This window comes from Pithys albifrons, chromosome 3 (genome assembly GCF_047495875.1).
Source record: "Pithys albifrons albifrons isolate INPA30051 chromosome 3, PitAlb_v1, whole genome shotgun sequence".
Lineage (NCBI taxonomy): Eukaryota > Metazoa > Chordata > Aves > Passeriformes > Thamnophilidae > Pithys > Pithys albifrons.
In genome coordinates this window covers 5,303,609-5,322,707 of record NC_092460.1, presented here as the reverse complement: position 1 = coordinate 5,322,707, position 19,099 = coordinate 5,303,609, and the positions used below count along the sequence as shown (strand labels likewise).

General features: G+C 44.6%; 2 protein-coding genes across 2 annotated transcripts in view; one reads left to right on the top strand and one right to left on the bottom strand.

The window, feature by feature from the left end:
• Window positions 1-2,617: 2,617 nt before the first annotated feature.
• LOC139669199 (2-epi-5-epi-valiolone synthase-like) lies at window positions 2,618-9,322 on the bottom strand. The gene is given in 5 exon segments (XM_071549646.1): window positions 2,618-2,718; window positions 3,397-3,649; window positions 4,316-4,549; window positions 6,137-6,770; window positions 9,063-9,322. Coding segments are annotated over 5 exon segments (1,482 nt in total).
• Window positions 9,323-15,488: 6,166 nt separating this feature from the next.
• LOC139669239 (D-threitol dehydrogenase-like) overlaps window positions 15,489-19,099 on the top strand; it is a 30,574-nt gene continuing 26,963 nt past the window's right edge. The window contains exons 1-3 of the mRNA XM_071549676.1: window positions 15,489-15,581; window positions 17,216-17,307; window positions 18,318-18,550. Of these exons, the coding sequence (XP_071405777.1) occupies window positions 15,565-15,581; window positions 17,216-17,307; window positions 18,318-18,550 (342 nt within the window). The 5' untranslated portion in view covers window positions 15,489-15,564. The remainder of the gene's footprint in view (window positions 15,582-17,215; window positions 17,308-18,317; window positions 18,551-19,099) is intronic.

Here is a 19,099-nt window from a genome sequence, read left to right as displayed (position 1 = left end):
CTTTTCAGTCTTAATTGTGCTCCAGCTCCTCAGATGGTGTTACAGACACACACTGGCTTCTGGAGATGGAAGCAAAGCCTGTCAGGTGAACCACAGCCAGGTCACTGTCACTGACAGCACATTAGACCTAGATGTTGGGCTTTTAATGTGTATGTGTGGTTTTGTGACTCTTCTGGGTTCGGTTCACCTGGACCCCTTGGCTTTCCATGGAACTGGAGGGCTAAATGCCTTCAGGCTCCTGAGAGTCTCTCCCTGGACATTTAAAATAGGAAACTGAGGTTGGATGTTTGTCTTGTGCCTCCTCTGCAGAGGCAGGAGGGAGTGAGATGGGTGCGCTGAAGGACATTGACTGTTGGGCAAACAATAATCCTGTGCTTCATTCATTTCTACGTTATCTGATGTGAAAAAATGGCCCACCCAGATGCTTAAGTTGAGGTAAACTACTTGCAAGTGTGTCCAGGTGATTCCTGTAAGCACAACATCACATCCCCTCTTTGAGACTCTCAGCACCTTGCCCCTCAGACTGTTTCCCTTAGGGCTCTCTCATGCTCCTAAAAAGTTTGGGTAACAGAATGACAGTGTTTCAGGTTGGAAGAGACCAAAGTAAGTCATCTTGTCCAACCTCCCTGATCAAACAGGGTCATCCCACAGCATATGGCACAGGATTGTGTCCAGACAGTTCTGGAATATCACCAGTGAGGGAGACTCTACACCCTCTCTGGTGTCTGTTCAGTATTTGGTCACTGCACAGGAAAGTAGTTCTTCTGCATATTGAAGTGGAAGTTTCTGTGCATCAGTTTCTGCCCATTTCCTCTTGTCCTGTTGCTTGGCATCAGCAAGCAGAGCTTGGTCCATCCTCTCAGCACCCTGCCTTGAGATACTTCTGTACATGTGTGCTGACCTGTCTCCTGTTGCACTGTCCCTGTCTCTTCCAGCTGAGGCTGGCAGTGCCGTTGGATCCCTGAGAGTGGCAGCAATGCTCTCCCAACTCGGTGGCTGCAGGAACCGACTGAATTAACCTTTTTTTTTGAGGGTTTGCAAAAAGGACACAAGTTCACTGATGTCCTCAGCCCCATGCTTTAACTCGGGGCATTAGGGGAGTTGTGGCTTCAAAGCTGTGTGCTTCTTGGTTTAGGTGGTACCATCTGTGTGAAACCCCGTCCTGAAACTGGAGAGATGTACAGCTCTGGACAAGGGCCAAGGAGGGTTTTTTGTGTATTTTTAGGTGCATCTTCTCAAGGCTCAAGAGGAAAAGAGAATTTATTATGTCAGCTCTATGTCTCGTTTCCCCAATCTCTTTCTGTCTCTGCAGCATGTGCAAATGCACCCAGGTACACACTGCAATCATTATTCCAAAAGTTTTTCAATTTTAGTAGCTTTTATTACTTAAGCAAAACAGAAGTCAGCACATCAGCACAAACTGGTGGGGGGAAAAAAACACCAGGGGGGAAAAAACAAATAATGCTGTAAATAATTCAAAGGCTGTTTGTTGATTGTGATTCCTTTGATTAGACCTCCAGGGAGAAGGATGGCATTGCCTTTATATTTTCTACCATCAGCATTCAATATATAATCTGCTCTGAGTCTGCCATGATCCTGAGGCGTGACACTGAGGCTCCTTGAAATGACAAACTTGCTTGGAGCTCTCTAATCTCTCTTGGTTTCCCCCAGCTGGCCTTATCTAACAGAAAGGGTGGTGATGGGGAAGTAGCCTCAGACAGAAGGTACAGGAGGAGACCTGTGGGAGATGTGGGGACACCTGGAAGTTCTGCAATATGGCCAGGAGCCCAACTTTGTTGACAGGCAGAACTGCTGCAAATCATGCCCTGTTTTTTACACTGGGGGCTTGCAGAGGTTACACAGTGAGATCACTGCATGTATTTGGGCAGCAAGAGGAGACTTGCCAGCATGTCCTCAGTTTCTGAGACTCCCAAGACGTAAGACCTGCCATGCTGTCAATATACAGCCTCCCGTCTTGCTTCACATCAGCAATATTTGCTGATCTGTGACTAGTGATGGTGCTTGTAATCAGCGTGTCATTCCCTTACAGTGAGTGCAAAGGCTGGCAGGTGAGTTTCTTTTTTGCTGATTTGAATGAGCTGAAAAAACAGAACACCAAGAAGAAAAGAATAATGCTGAAACCAGCGAAGGAGGTAATATAATCTGTATTATCTATGCAGGAGGTAACGTTGTAGAGCATGGGGATTTTGCATGGTGTCATGCCATCGTCTGTGAGCCAGCTATATCCATGACATGGCTATGAGTCAGCTACACCTACTTACATCAGGGGTTCAAGTTCAAGCAATAGTGGGATTGGATTAACCAAATTAATGAATAATCCTGCTCATATTCCCCAAGAGGAGACAGTTACAGGCACTTGGTGTTTTCAGTTGTGACTGATCACTTCTTGAGCATTAATAGATTTCCTTTCAAACAAAGCAAGTGAAAAAGGTAAATCAGGTCAGATGCCAAGATTCTTCTTGTTCCATGCTCTGGGGTGTGTTCAGTTTCACAGGTGCTTCTGTATTTATCTCATTTAAACGTCAGTTCTGCCCCTAATTTACAGTAGCAAACAATTCAGGTGTGAGGCAGAACCATCAGCTTGGTCTCACAGCTCTCAGAGAGCTGCTGGCTCTTCCTCCAGCACTGTCCTGCAGTCCCTGACCCACAGCTTGTATGCTCTTTCCAGGGTCTCTTCACTGGTGTCATTGAATATCTCTGGAAAATAAGAGTTGTAGTTAACAGGACATCCAGAGGAGCTTTTCCTGCCTGCACAAACTGACTGAGGGGGACAGTCACTCCTCCAAACCATTTGTGTCTGTTTTCTTGTGGGTGTGTAGAGATTGAGCTTAATGGAAATAGTGTGAACTGGTACTGATGCAAGAGGTCACAGCCTGGTCCCATGCATTGCTTTTATGTTAGGAGTCGGTTGGTTTTTAAATCTTGTAAGTATGAATATTTCATGCCAGACACTGAAGAGATGCGATTTAGTTTTCAACTATTAGTTCTGGGCAGAGTAATACATTGAGTTCTTTTTGCCAAGGATTATTTAACTAATCTTTTCAAGTTCAGCAAAGGAATTTTTTCCCCTTTTAACCTTGGTTTGTCTGCCAGAGCTGTTTGTCTGTGTTTACCTGTTGGTTTGCAAACACCTTTCTAAGGTGAATAGGTTAATTATAGTGCAATTAATGAGACTAAAATCCTTAGCGAAATTCTGGGGGTTGTACATGAAAGGGATCCTATCTCTTGATGTGTTTATTGAGATGTGAAGAAAAGCACAAGAAAACCCAGATGCACAGCTGCAAACCACAGGGCACATTTTTCAGCATGTCCTTGTGCTGGGATGCCCCCCATGTGCCCACTCTGGTGGCTCCCTGGAGTCCCTCAACAAAGTACCTGCTACACCGAGGCCGGTGGGCAGAGGCATCCGGGGCTGTCCCCCACTGTGCTTCAGACGCTCCCTCAGGGCTCTCTTGATGAGGGCCCAGCTGCAGCCACTGTGCCAGACTGGCAACTCCAGGCCCCTCATGCACTGGAGGATCTGCTCCTTCTCCTCTGTGGTGATGAGCCCCCGTGCGTGGGCAACGTACGTCATGAATGCCATGTCGACATTCACAGCTTCTCCATGCATCAGTGATGGCAAAACCCTCTGGAATACAGCAAAGGTGGGTGGCAGAAAAGGCTTGGATTGACAAATAGAAAATAAGTAGGGTTTTTTCTAAAAGTGCCCATGAAAATTGGTATTCAACTTGCTGCTGTTGCTGGATGTTGCTATCTTGTGATTTATGGGTTATGAGGATTATCTGTTTTACATGTGATTAATTGCATCTAAAATCTCCCAGAGGGATCCAGGATCTGACTGTCCTCCCATCTAAATCACTGATAGAGCACCATAGGAGGGCGGGAAAAGCTCTGAATCTTGGATAAGGTCTAGTTGTCCCCCTCATTCCTCAGTGGCAATTTCTCCCCAGTAATATGGGCTATGGTCTCTTTGCCTTTGTGCTGTTAGAGCTCATGTTGGTGATTTCTAGTGGCTTCACTGAGTTCTGGTCATCTTTGTGCTCCAGTCAATTCCCAGTAAGAATAACAACCAGCCTGAGAACTGAATAGGAAACATGGATGAAGATATGGGGAAACGAAGAAGGGGAAGAGGTCCCTTTGTCCAGTAGGACCAGGCTGGTGCACTGGGTGATCTGGGGTAATGTGCAATACTGGAGTTAACTCAGCTCCTTTTTGCAGAGTTTTTGTGCTGCCAATTGAAATTTTTTTCTTTTCTATTTAAAATTGCTGTTATAATATAAAGTCTTTCACTCACCATTTCCAGCTCTGGGCTTATAAGGTGACCAAAATCAACGAGTCTGTCCAGGTCATCCTCCCAGAGGTTGGGAGCCAGCTCCTCCAGCATGGTTTCAATGGCAATCCTGGTAATCTGCAGTGCAGCATCCCTGTGGTCAGTATAGCCACTGCAGGACTGGAACTTGGTATCCAGCAGGTATTTTCCATGGCTTTTGAGCAGATCAAATAGCCCTTTGTGTTTCATAAGGGCCATCTAGGACAAAGAACAGAAGAGGTAATTAAGGACAATTGCCTGATGTGGTGTTGGAAATTTAAGTGTTTCAGTAGATGGGACTGTAATACCATGCTATAAACTAGCAAAGGAACACCTGCACATATGGTACATGGACAAGTTCTACCTTTGCAACCTGAAAAGATGTTTCTGCAGATACAGTTCCTGGCTAGCACAGATATGTTTGGTGTGTGTTCAGCATGCCTCTGGGGAATTTGCCCTGGTGGTGTTGCACATGTCAGCTGTGGTTAGTGAAGCTGGGTGCAAAAGGTAGCATGGAAATGGCCAGTGGGACGCTGGCAAAATGATAAAGATGATGGGAGCATTGGTGTACAAGTTCCCTTGTTATGGGGTAACTCTGTGCATGCTGGGAGTTTGCTACGTGTTCCCATATCCCAGTAGATTGTTTGTAGCAAGATTTGGCTATTTGTGAAACTGAAAGAAACTTGAGACTGGATTGTGGCCACCCCCAGGACAACTCTCATCTAATCCTTGGGGTTGTTTTTCAGGCAAGAGAAAGTGGGAAAGCACTGCAATTAGAGACTATGAGGGTTTAGAAGTGCTTTACTTGTTAGAAGTACATATTTTTTCCCCTCTGACTTGGGCATTAGCCTCCTCCTGCAGTGGAGACCGGTGACCTGCAGGTTTCCCAGTGCCTGCCAGAAATCTCCAGATATCCTCGGGACTTGCCACTGCGCAAGCACTGAAAAATGCTGCTGATGAATTCATCCCTAATATGCTTTAATGGCTTGAACTCTGCTTTATCAAAAGTTTCCAGAGCTCTCCAGGCATAAAGCCATTTACTGTGCGCTTTCCAGGTAATTTTTTAAGTAGAATTTGCCTCGCAGGAGATTGATTGACCACACTCAACATACCCAGCGAGGTAGGTGCAAATGATCTTGCAGATTATTAATCCCCAGTATAATGAGCCTCAGATTCTCTGCCAGGAGTTCATTATAGAGTGTTGTGGATCAGGCTCAACAGAAAGATTCCCATGTCTACATTGGCTGCAAGTTTTGGAGTTTACTCTGCAGGGTTAACACTAGACATTGTGTGTAAGGGATGTTCTAACAAGTTTAGCAGCTGTAAAAATATATTTATTAGCTCAGTGAGAGTTAAAAGTTCCCATGCAGCCTTGATGGCCCACCTTGGTATCTCTAAGGTTGTTTACACAGTGCCATGGATGGTGTTGGACATTTTACCAGCATTTCAATACTTAAAAGGGGTTTATAAAAAAGATGAGGACAGACTTTTTAGTAGGGCTTGTTGTGATAGGACAAGGGGTGATGGTTTAAACTAAAAGAGGGTAGGTTCAGAGTAGATATAAGGAAGAATTTTTTTATAATGAAGGTGGTGAAACACTGGAACAGGTTTCCCAGAGAAGTAGTAGGCATCCCATCCCTCCAAATACTCAAGAACTTTTTGGATGGGGATTTGAGCAACCTGATCTATTGAAAAGTATCCCTGCTCATTGCAGGGGGATTGGACTTGATGACTTTTAAAGATCCCTTCCACCACAAACCTTTCTAAGATTTCAGTTTAGAAAACTGCAGTTGCAAAAGCTCATACCTTTAAAATTTCACCAAGGCCATTGGAGATGTGTCGCCGAGGAATGCTCTGGATGAAAGATCTATCCAGGAAACTGGCCACAGGGGGGGTGTAACCCCCAAGCTTGTTCTTGCACTGTAGAAAATTCACGCCATTCTTTGCCCCCACACTGGCATCAACATAAGAGAGGAGGGTTGTTGGGACCCGAATGTAGGGGGTACGTCTTCTGTAGAGTGACGCAGCAAGTCCCACGATGTCCAGGCAGACGCCCCCTCCGATGGCAATGATGGGCTCAGTTCTCCTGTCGATGCTGAAGTCCTGCACTTCTTGTAAGATGTTCAAGACCACGTCCATGGATTTTGTTTCTTCGGTGGTAGGCAGGGCAAGGATTTTGTGCTGTACATTGTTCTCTTTGAAGTATTCTCTGATTTTGGAGCCATAAAGTTTGTCAACAACTTCATCTAGGACGATAAAGCGCCTCAGTTTCCTTTTGCTGGTAGTGGCCAGCTCTAATTGCTGGGGGTCAGTGATGTGACCCCAGAGCAAAGTAGTGTTAGAGGGATCCAGAATATTGTATGTTTCTACCACTTTGTAGCAAAAATAGATGGGAGCTTCAATTGTCCAGGAAATCCCACCTTCGGAGATGCATTCACCTCTGGTGAGGATTAGAAAACAAGGTTTGAAATTACTGTCTTCTGATTTTGTCCTTTGCATGTCTGAACTAGTTTTAGGATGTAACAGAGAGGTGAGGAATGTGAAGTCTCCTGTCCATGCACTGCAAATTGTGGGGCTCTGAGGATGGGACACCTTTCTGGGTGTCAGAGCTCAGCAGCTTTAGTGCTGGAGAAGCTCTCCCACGTCTTAGTGAACAGTCAAATGGCTGAATTCCTACATGCCATTGAAAAGAAGGCTGGAGCATGTTTTTCATGGTAGAAGTTGAAAACTCCATAAAAAAGCCCAGCTCAATCATTTTAGCTTCCAAAAAGGGAGTGGGGAACAGAAGAGGTTACCAAAATTTCCTGAAGTATTTATGAAGGAAGCATCTTCTGGTGGTGTATCTGACTTAACAGGAGTTGATTTATTCCTATCTGCACGCAGCCACACACCTCCTTACAAAACAATGTTTCTACAATGCTCCAGTTGAATCAATGGCTCTCTGACTCGCTACAGGTATGGCAGAAATAGGAAGTGCTCCCAGAGAGGGAAAGAAAATTATTTGAGAGTTGTGAAGCTTTTGCATTCTGGAGTTTTAAAGGATGAATAAAAACCAGCATGCAGTATCTCTCCAAACCAGTGAAGAACACAGCCCTACAACCCTGTTATTCCTTCTTTGGAACAGGGGAGGCAGGGTAAAAACTAGTTTGGAATCAAGACAGGAAAAAAAGGGTATATTGTACTTTATACAAGACTGTTTCTTAAGCTGCAGTTAGGAAAAAATGTAAGTTTCTATGAGCCCTTTTTTTTTTTTTTTGAGTGAGCACCTGGCTCAGATAATCAGATTTCCCTACATGCCCGATTTTTTTCACATACTTGAACATTCACTTACATTTTTAAATAGATGCTTCTCTGCTTTCTTTACTAATTGCCTCTAAGTTTATCCTTAACTTTATAGCTCTTGGAAAAAAAACCAGTGAGTATTTATACCTTCCAGAAAATTCTTCTGGGCTTTTAAAATGCACTATTACAAAAAGCACCATCATTACATTTTAATGCACTAAATATCTACCTTCTAGCTGTACCTTAATTGCATGTGCATCCATTTCTGGTGTATGACCCTTCTAAGAGACCGGATAGTTTGGAATGTTAGTTGGTGGAATCAGCTTTGGATGCTGGATGGCACAACCAGCACCCATTGCAACCCTTCCACTGTACAAAAATCATAGTGAATTTGAGACTGAACATCCTCTTGTTGGAGTATATGCCTTCTGAGGATTTTTCTGGGTGTTCTTGGGCCCTGAGTTCATTCTGCTATTGACTGAGCTCCAGCAGACTGCTTTTAGGTCCACTAAATTCCTGTCCTATCTGCTGCAGCTCTGCCTGAGTGATGCTCGTGTGCGGTCGCTGACCATTGCCAGCACTGGTGAAGGTCCCTCTGATCTGACTGAGAGAGAGGTTAGACTTATGCCATTAAAATCTGAGCATGACAAATGCTACAAACCTTCTGACATGCAAAGCAGAGCTGTATTAAGAAAGATCTGCATCACAAATGGGGGTCCATGTGCTCATGAAAAAGAGTATTCTGTAATTGAAGGATAATTAACTGGAGAGATGTAATATCAGCAAAGAGCTGGATGTATCCCTGGGGGAAATTTGTCTCTCTGCTCTGTCTGAAGCTGCATTAGGTGACTTCTGCAGTTTGAGAGATGTGTTAGGGGTTTTGCTCCTGTCAGGGTCTGTTTATTTTCCCATCTCCCCATTTCATTTGTCTACAACCACCTCTGCAATTGTGTCTGACTCCCGTGCGTGGCTTGAGCTTTTGCACACAGAGATTGCAGGTACACACAAGTGGTAAAGCCTGAGTGCAGTATACAGAGGTCCCTGTGTATCTTTCTTGAAGTTTAAATAAACTTCCCATCTACAAAAATGGAGATTGTTGATAAAATTCCCTCTGTGACATAGCCAAGTTGTGCCAAGGAGGACAGCAGCACCCAGTGCTGCCATATTGCACATGTTCTGAAGGTGACATTCACGTAGGTGGTTGGGGCTCTGAGAATCTTGGTCTGGGGAAGGTGTCCCTACCCATGGCAGGAGGGTTGGACTCAATGACCTTTAAAGGTCCTGTCCAACTTGAACTATTCTGTAATTCTGTAATGGTAGGATTAAGCTGCAAAAGTGCACAAGGTGGTTTTTCCATCTGAGATGCATCCCACTGGGAAGACCACCCAGTCTGGCCAGCCAGAGCCATCCAGCACAGGCACCAGGGAACAACATGGGCTCCTATACTTACATTTTTGCCTCAGAGAGAGTGATCTCATCCTCGCCATTGGAAAGGGTTTCTCCTTTCTTGATGCGGCACCATGTGCTCCTGACCCGCACCAGCTGGAAGTCTGTCTGCTGGGGCTTCTGGGCCATGGTGGCTGGGACTGCTGCAGCACAGGCCTCTTCTGACACTGGCATGCCTCCAGAGGGTCAAATCTCCCTGCTCAGAAATCTCCCATCACTGGGTGCCTTTGAGGTGCTTTTTAAAGGCTCCAGGTGACCAGGCATTGGAAGGGGAGGTCTTGTCTCCACAGGAGAGACTAATTACAAAACTAGGATTATCTAATCTGGGATGCATGTTAGGGGTGGCAGGAACGTTTGAAGACACGTGCGAGTACCAGGATGGGGTTGTATAATCAGATGGTTTTATAATGCTTAAGAAGTACAATAGGAGTGCATACATTAACTTCCAACATGATGCCCTACAGCAAATTTAAAGTTATGAAAGGCAGTTTGTGTGATTCTTCACATCATTCAGGAGCGTCCTTTGCTGAGCAGAGCCTCTGATCTGGCTGTGGCTCTGAGCTGCTCTTATGGGGTGGGACAGGAGCAGATACCAGCTGGGGTATCTGGGGATTGATACCAGCTGGTTAAACTTCTTTTGAGCTCACATTCCTGGCATTCTCTTGAATTGAGTAATAAAATGATATACATACATTTTAGCCTTTATAGTGGGTTTAAAAAAATTATCAGAGAGAATTTATCTCCTGAAGGGCTGCTTAAATCATCAGTTGAGTTTTGATCCCCACGTGATCGAGGGTTGCATAATTCACTTTTCCATATGATCGTCCAGCGGCGGCTTTTGGAGGGCCCTGGGCTCAGCTTGCCACACCAACAATTCTGTGTGCTGAACTCAGGAACATCTTCCTTTGATTTCACCAGCAGTGCCTGAAGACAAAAACCCGTCTTTGCCACCTTCTTGGCCGTGTTTCTGAAAGCTGTCCTTTTTCAGAAACAAAGATCAAGAAAACCAAAAACAGATGTAAAAGCAGAGGCTGGAAAAAATGGGTGTTTGGGAACCCATTGGACAAGACTACTTCATTGCTTTGAAGGCTTAATTGCAGCCAAACTCACTTAGGAACCTTCATCTGTCTCAAAATTACTATTGGGAAAGAGCTAGAAGAACAATCTCCAAAGCCACACAGTCCTGTTCCAGGAAGGGTCTAACTCCTGACTTGAGGTGTCACTGCTGTGTTCATCTCCAGATAGCAAAGAGCTTTGCCAAGAGGATTCTTATCCCTGTTTGACAGAAGAGGAAAATAGACTTGCAGAAGTGAAACAACTTGCCCAAAGTCACCTTCAAAGCTAGTGGATGTGGATTTGATGGCATACTAAAACTCTTAAGCCTGTTTACAAAATACTCATCTGCCATTTTAACTCCCAATTTAAACACTATTTGGATTGCTTTCTGCAGGAACTGCAATTCTAGTGCAGTTTGTTGTTTACTAAATCATAAAATAGAATAATCCTAGGTATACCAGGAGGTCTGTCCTCTTCATCTTGTTTACTTGTTTTAATTAATAGAAATCCATCCAGCACTGGGACTTACTTTATTTGCTTTTCTTTTACTCTTTAGTCCTGTGCATTTACTTATTTTCCATTTATATTTCTGTGTTCTATTTTGGGGACACTGAAAAGTCTTCTCTTTCATTTGAGAAGCTGACAAATTAAGTTTCCAAACTCCATCTGCTTGCCAGGACCAATGACTGGCATGTGCTTCTTCCATCCATCCTGCAGAGGGGCTGCCAAGAGCCATGTGTGACCTGCTCACCTCCCCTGCCCAGCCCTGGAATCTTCTGCACCCTTTGAAGGTACAGTTAGCTGGTTTTTTACTAAATGAGCTCAGGAAGATACTTCCCAGAGATGAAACATACTGTTCTGGTTATGGGGGACTCCACCTTTCCTTATTTGCTTCAGTTTGTGTTTCATCTCTGTGAGAAGGAGACTGCTAACCTTGGCTCCATCACACAATTTTTAATGACTTTGCTTTAATTCCTCACCAGCCCTTTCCACCCCAACTCTGCTGCAGGCCACTTTAGGCTTTTGGGTAGGCTGGATGCTCCACTGATTCCTCCTGATGCCTCCCTCAGCCAGTGTAATCCTGGGACCCTTTCTTGGGATGCAGGTCAACCAGTAGCCAAGTGACACAACCTGCCCGGTGCATATAGAGACCTGGATCCAGAGTAGAGGCTGTGCACTGATGTTTGGCTGGATGGGGCAGCCGTGACCTGGTAGATAATCTGGGGTTCAGAGTCCTGGGACTTTTTTTGCCTCATACCTGGTGGTTTAGCTGGGACACAAGTCTGTGGTATGTTATGAGAAAATTACAAAACTGCCGACTATCTCCTCAAGAGCCAGCAGTTTCCTAAGGTCAGAATGTGAACTTATGTAAAGCAAAAGCATTAAAAGTCGGCTCTTTTGTTGTTCTTTTTCATGTCAGATGCTGTTGGATCTCACCTGCTGCCTGTGCTCTGGGTAGGACAGGCGGGTGCAGCTGGAGCTGATGCAGCCCCCGCCCGGGGCCATCCTGCCTGCGTAGGCTCTCCGCAGGGCTGTGGCTCTGCTCGGGTGATCTCGGGGAAGTCCGACCCCTCGACGGACGCCTGAGCACCGACCTGCTGCTCTGCAGAGGCAACAAACCCACCACAGCATTCTCTGAGGCTTGGGGACAAGAAGGAACATGCATAATCCTACAGGTAAATTCCCTGTGTGGGGTAGGGAGCTCCAGGAGAGATAGTGTGACAGGAGGGGACACGGTGTGATGCCCCAGTCCTGGGTCCCCACCATGCCTAAGGAGATGTGACCTGCAGGCTCCGTGGCTTGGCAGAGAGGAGCAGAGGATGGATTCACTGAGGGGAGGAGAGAGTCTGAGCAGGGGAGATGGGTCTGCAGTGGAGGGAGTAGGACCACTCCCAGGAGAAAGGGGTGAGGAGGGGAAGGTGAACATTCACAGTGCCAGGACAGTTTTGACTGTCACTAATTACTGATGGACTGGGATACTTGTTTTATAACTATTTTTTCTCCCTCATAGAGCACTGGGCAGATTCAGCTTTTCTAGTTCTTTTTCTATCCGTAGAACTTGCAGAAAACTCATCAGCTGGTGTATGTTTTTCTTGCTTTCCCCTGAAGTTTAGTCAGAGTTTAACTCCCTGGTCCTCCCCTTCTTCCTCCTCATACTCCCACTCCACCCTTAAGCCCCTACCTGTCCCCAGGCCATCACTCTGGCTTTGGTGCCAGCTCTGGCACTGTGGATGCTGAGGCTGCACGCTGCTTAGGACTCCTTGCTGTATTTGCTGACCACGCACTTGGGTTTGGCCCATGCTGCCAGCCCACCTTTGTTCCACATGGGCCATGACATGCCTGTACCCCAGCACATGTCCCTGCCTGGGCTTGTGGGTGGTGGGCCACAACCACACACCCTGTTCCCTCTGCTACAGTTCCATCATATAGTGGGTGTATATCACAGCTGGGGTTAATATGGTTGGGTCAAGTAGTAGCACAGGGTCTCCTAAGAGGCTGCAGTTCTGCCTGCAGGGTTCTGATGGAGTCAGAAAACAGCCCAAGCAGTGCATGGTGGTTTCCATAATCAGGATTGCCTGATAAAAAGCCACAGCTGAGGTGTATTTCCACGCTAGACAAAGTGGTGAGTGTTGTGATAAGCTGTTGTCAATGCCTGAGGTGCCTTGATAAATATGATGGCTGAAACTGCTTGGGATGATTTTAGCACACTGGATTTCCAAGTGTTTAGAACCAACCAGCTCCTGCCAAAGTGACTGGCACTGGAGCACTGAGCTGCCTTGGCAGCAAAGTGTTCAGGTGGATCAGGTTCAGTGCTCTGCCCTGGCTGGGAAGGGGAGCTCTTCTGGAAGTCTTCTGGCTGCTAAATAGATGTAGAGACTGGAAGGTGAAATGAGAATAGCCCAAAAATTGGAACCAAAGATTCGGTTCTACATCTTGGAATGTGGCATTTTTGCTTTGTTTTTGCCAAATCCAGACTTTCTTCTTGAGTGTCTCTGTACCTCCTCCTGGGTAGCCCCCTGCAAACAGTAAAGTGTCCTTTTTTCCCCACCAAAAATGTGCCAACTAAGCACAGGCTGCAGAGTTTAATTTCACTTCTGGAGTAGCAGGTGCCTCCATGACATTGCATCACCTGCCTGCTCAGGGGGCACTGACACATACAGTATGGTTTAGTGCTTAATATAGTGCAGCAGTTTTGCTGGGGTTGTGCAAACCTGTGCAGTAAAGGGAAGCATTTTTTTCTGGAATAATGTTAGGGGAAAAAAAGGTAGTTACATAAAGTTTAGCTGACCTTAGTGCTCAGAGCCTTGGGCTGGGCAGCCAGCCCTGATCTCTGCTCTGACTTGTCTGATGTTTGCATAAATGAAGGAAATTCTGACCTCTGCTGTTGGCCCAAAGCATCACCAGGCTGCAAAAAATGCAGCACTCCCTGAAAAGATTGTATAATCTTGGATGGAGAGTAGCTCTTGGCATGCCCTGCCATCCCCAGCAGCACCTCTTGGCGCTCGCAGTTGGTGTTATAACACAGGTTACAAAACAGCGGGAGGTAAGTCTTGTTTGCCGTTGTGTGACAGGCAATCCTTACATGTTACTCATCCAGAAACTTAACATGATGATTACTGAAATCTGACATGGATTATAAACATTTTTTCCCCCCTAAATTAACAAAACCCTCAAGTGCTTGGCAGGGAGGATGAGCAGATTCCAACCCCCAGCATTCTCCAAGTGTACAGCGGGAGCCTGTGGATGCTCCCTCATGTGGTGGTGAAAATGCTGTGAAAGGAGTGCGTGTCCTCTTTGCTTGCTCAACATATAGCTGGACTGAGGTCAGCAACTGACATGGATTGGGAAGAGGGTGGTTATTCCTGCATGTGCAAGTAATTATAAAAGTGCTGGATGAGACATAAGCTGCCCTTTTGCCATCTGACGGCAAGAGATTGGAATGAGATGTAAATCATATAATAAAATAAAAGAATGGGTTAGTTTGGAAAGGATCTTAAAGATCATCTGGTTACAACCCCCTGCCATGGGCCGGGGACACCTTCCACTAGACCAGGTTGCTCCAAGCCCCATCCAACCTGGCCTTTAAAACTTCCAGAGATGGGGCAGCCACAACTTCTCTGGGCGACCTGTTCCAGTGCCTCACCACTCTCTGTGTAGAATTTCTTCCTAACATCTAATCTTAACCTACCCTCTGTCAGTGTAAAGTCATTGCCCCTTGTTCTGTCACTACACACCATTCAATATGTCTCTCATCTTTCTTGAAGACTCTTTTCACATACTGGAAGGCCACAGTTATAAAGCATGTTCTCTTTTTGCTCACTCCACTTAGTTCTTTGCAGCCTTTCTGTCCTAGGGAATAAAATCCTGCCAGGGGCAATCTGCTCCACCCCAGTTATGCTCCCAGCCTCTTGCCCTGTGTGTTTGACATCTGGTCTTGCAGATGCTTTCATAACCCAGCATGTGCTCTTACACTTGAGGAGTGGGGAAGTTTCTGTTAATCATGTCTCCCTTTCTGGGGCCAAGGCTTGCTGTGGTCCATGGTTGCATTGCTGCCATAGGGGTTTTCTGGGGCCTCAGAGCAAGTTTAGTGCCATGGGCAGCATTGGTTTGGCTCCAGGGCAAGGTGATCTACAACCTGGAGATGTTTCCACAGCCTTTGAAACACTGATATATTGTTGTGTTGCGGTTGTTTATTTCTACCTGAATAATCAGCTTTTGGTGGGATCTGGCTCATGATAAGGTACTGGGAGTTCTGCCATGTGGTGCTGGTAGATTCAAACATAGGTTTTGTTACCCAAGAAACAGTGAGTTCAGGATGGCACATCACCACCCAAACTTGTGCATCCCATTGACACACAGGCAGTGGAGATTCTCCTGTTTACAAAGCTACACCCTGTGCCTGCATCTCCTGGCTTAGAGGATCTGCCTGGTTCAGCAAGAGCAGTTTGGGAAGCACTCTGTTTTCTCCAAGGACAAAGCTGCCTAGAGGAGTGGGTTTTCTATGAAGTTGTTTGGTGTTTGATGTTTGTCTCAGACCTTCAAAAGCAAAATTTGTGTTTCTAAAACATTCTTATCCTTGATCTAGTGCGCTGATCCTCCAAAAAGGGAGAATGGTTGCAACAAAAATCTATTAGAAGTATAATATTTTTTCAATTTGAAATGGTTCCTATGACTGTTTTCATAGTAATTCAAAAACTTGTATTTTGTATTAAAAAAAAGTGCACTTTTTTTTTGCACTCTAAACTCCTCTTCTGCTGATTTGAGCAGTTACAAAATTGTTGCTCTTCCTTTTATTTTCCATTTCAGAAACCCCAGCTGCACACATTGCTGAGAACCTTCTCAAAGCCAAAGAAATAGCCCTCAGTGACTCTCGTGTACCTGAGCAGCTCAGGAATTACTTACAAAAAGCTCTTGATGTTGCACTTGGACTAGACCCTTACCTGGATGCAATGGCAACTTCTAAGAGGTATGGACTGTAACCTTGTACTGTTATCTGTGATTGTATGAGTCTGTTCTAAGGTTTTCTGTCTAGAACATGTCATAGATGTGGGGGAAAATGCGAGGAAGGAGAATGAGAGTTAACTGCACCTAAATATATGGCAAAGTTTGGATGTGTGTGTCTGTGTTCACCTGTGGCCTGGAGGAGAGGAGGTGAGAACCAAGAGGCTCTACCTCTACATTTTGGAACATATTCTCCCAGCTGACTGCTAACTATGGCAATTTCTGTGTTGGACCATATCTTGGGGAATATCAGCACACCACCCTGCTCGAAGGCTCAAAGAGTGAGCCCCTGGATCAAATTGGTGCTGGGATAAATAAAGAATAAGGAAAACCTGCACCTCTGGATCCACCCACTAATAACAGCCTTTGTATGCAGCTTTTATCTCCAAGCACTCAACAAACATTAATTAATCTGCTAACTAAATTACTCTAGTAACTAAACTAATTAATTAAACTAATTTAAGGTATCATTAATTCAGAAGTCCAACTGATACCCTCATTATTCTTTTTTGAGCTACAGCGTATTACCCAGCCATGTGGGGTCTGCTAAACAATTCCCATTTATCAGTGTACATTTTGATATGTGGAAAAAGCCAGTTCTGTCTAAAATTGACAATGTGTAAACTGTTCCAGGCTGTGGATTATGGGAACACTGAGCGTTCATTCTGTTGCTGAAATAATAGCTGATAGTTGTTTGACTTACACTTGCTGTAGGATAATAGCTATACATTATCTTATTAAAGTTGTTAAAGCATTTGTGAGGGGCAGAAAAGAGGTTATATGAAATGTTCTACTCTTTAAGACTTGGATTATCTGAGTGTGGCTGACACGGGTTATGAATTCTTTCTCATTTTACTGAAGAGTAGGGAGGGGGAAGTTGGAGAAAAAAAAATTATGAAATGGCTCTAAATTCTGCCTGCAGAATGATCACCAGCCATTTCTGGTGGTTACTTTCTTCACATAGGGTAATCTAACCTGTCTGGAGGCTATGGACTTTTTCCAGACATCTGTTGCCTTCCCTGTGTAATAGGTAGCATATCACTTCATCCAGAGACATTGTCAGAGGCCTGGCTTCTGTAAAATAGCATCTGGAGACACTCGGTTTTCTCAGCAGTTTGTGTGGAAAACTGTGTTTTTCCTGTCTTGCAAAGCAATTTGGGTTTTACATCTTTTCCCCTGTTCTGCAATGAAACCTTTTTTTCCTGCCTGAAACAAAAATAATCATTGTAGGACTGAACAAAACCTGGCCAGAGTAACTAAAGTAATTGACTCCAAACCAGCAGATAGAGAGCTGTCTGGGACCAACTGGGAACAGGAAAGACCAAGACTTGGGACTGAACAGTGGAGAATACTTCCCTTTGGTCCCTTTCTTCCCAAGTCCCTAGGGCTGGGGTAGCTGCCAGCACTGAGATGGGCTTATTGCCAAGCCAGGTTCTCTTAGGACTGGAATTTAGGATATTTGTAATGCTTCTGGGCTAATTTTTCATGGTCATGCTCAGCTGGAGCTTTTCCAGGCGTTCCCTGTTGTTTGCTGGTTTTTATGTAGGACTCTCAGATTTTGCTTGTTACCATAATGTTGAAATTTATTTCTTTTTCCAGAAAAACTTCACCTCGCCACATCCCAAGGGATGCTGAAGGAGCAGAAAGCAGAGTTAGGCTGCAGGAAGCACGTGCCTGTGGCTCATTGAATGGTGAGCTGGTCAACCAAGAGGATAAAATTGCACCAGATTGGTGTAAAGGTTATCACTGATGTTGAAGTCTTGAGTTAAGGGAAGATAAATGTCATGGAAATGCTCATAAAATGTGGGAAATCACTAAAAAAGAAAGAAATGAGCTTCCTGTAGGCTTTGATCTTCCTTTGGTATGAATTTTCCCTGTCCCTTTCCTCCTGTGTCCCTCTACTCATGCACATGTACCCACGCACACACTTGTGAGTGTTTAATTCACAGTGCCAGCCCCATCCCTTAGTAAGCAATAAAGAGATTACTCTTGTTGGAAGACAAAGGAAGGGAAAAATCACTTTTGTTGGGTTTGGAGGTGTCTGTTAGGGGTTTATGTGCTTTTTGTGGTGGAGGTGGCCTGTGGCCAAGCACTGTACCTTTACAAGTAGCAATACCCAGACTTGTATGCCCATATAAAGCCTATTACACTAAATCCATTCCCAGATTCATTCTTCCCAGATGTTCCCATCTTTGGAGTAATATATCATCCCAGTGAAGTACTCTTATAATGTATTACACTAATACATTGTTCGAAGGACACCACTGATGATAAATTTCTTAAATGATGGTGCTATCTAGGGATAATGACTCTAAGAGCAAATGCAAGGTAATGTAGTGATTTTTTTTTAAACTGGATTCCAGAAAGAATATGGAGCCATCTCAAAGCCATTTCCATATGGGGGGAATGTTAAAATATGCAATATTTCAAGCACTATTTAACAAGCGCTTGAACAATAGCAGCATTAATGATAAAGGTTCTACATTTAAAACCAGTCCCTTTATTCTGTTGTCTTTTAGCTGCATTTTAGATGAAATTTTGTCAGATTCTGTTGTTAAATCCTTACTTGAGAGTGTTTTAAGATCAAGGGATTTTTTTATTTTTAATGATCACTTAAAAGGCACATCTAATTTTCCTTGAGAACAGGGTACAGTCTTTCCTATGGTTTTATTTTTAATTTTTCATTCTTGTCTTTCCACAGGCCAAATTTTTAGGATGTTTGTTCATATGATCAGAGCCAGGAAGATTTTATTAATTGGCAAGCTTAAAGGTTACAGTATCCTTGCTATTGCAGAGGAATTGCCAGACGATGGCAAAATCTTTGCATGTGCAGAAGTGCCGTATCTCGGAGTGAACAGCCAAGAAGCATTTGATTATTCCTCAGATGGCAAAAAGATAAACATGCAAGTGGGACCAGTGGCAGACACCTTGGAGGTAATGTCAGTTGGAGGGGGAGTTTGGGAGCTCTTGTGCAGATCTCATTATAGCATTTTGGGCAGGCACACCGAAGGCTGGATGGTGGCCTTAGTTTGCTTGCAAATATGTGAACACATGGTTGCACTGAGGTTATTTCTTAATCACAGTGTATTATGGGACAGCTCTATCACACAAGACAGTGTTTTTTTCCTTTTAAACTAAAATCCTGCAGCTTTTCTATCAGAGGAATCACAAGCTCTCAGTGTAGGTCAATAGGCTTCAATGTCAGTTTTACTTGATGTCCACTGGCTTTGTTTTGGATCTCTAGTTCCAAATATAACAAACAGGAAGAGTGTGTCTGTACCCTGTTGAGCCAGCTCTTGAGAGAGACAACTTGCTCCCAGTGTTCAAAAAATCAGAAAAGTCTTGGAGAAGTTTGTAATTCAGCCACAACTTCTCACTATTTTCCCCCACTGCAAACGCTGTGGGAAATTAAGCACCAATTTCTCACTTCCAGAGCAGTGTGATGAGTTTAAGACAAATAAGGTATTAGCTGTATTTGTTTCA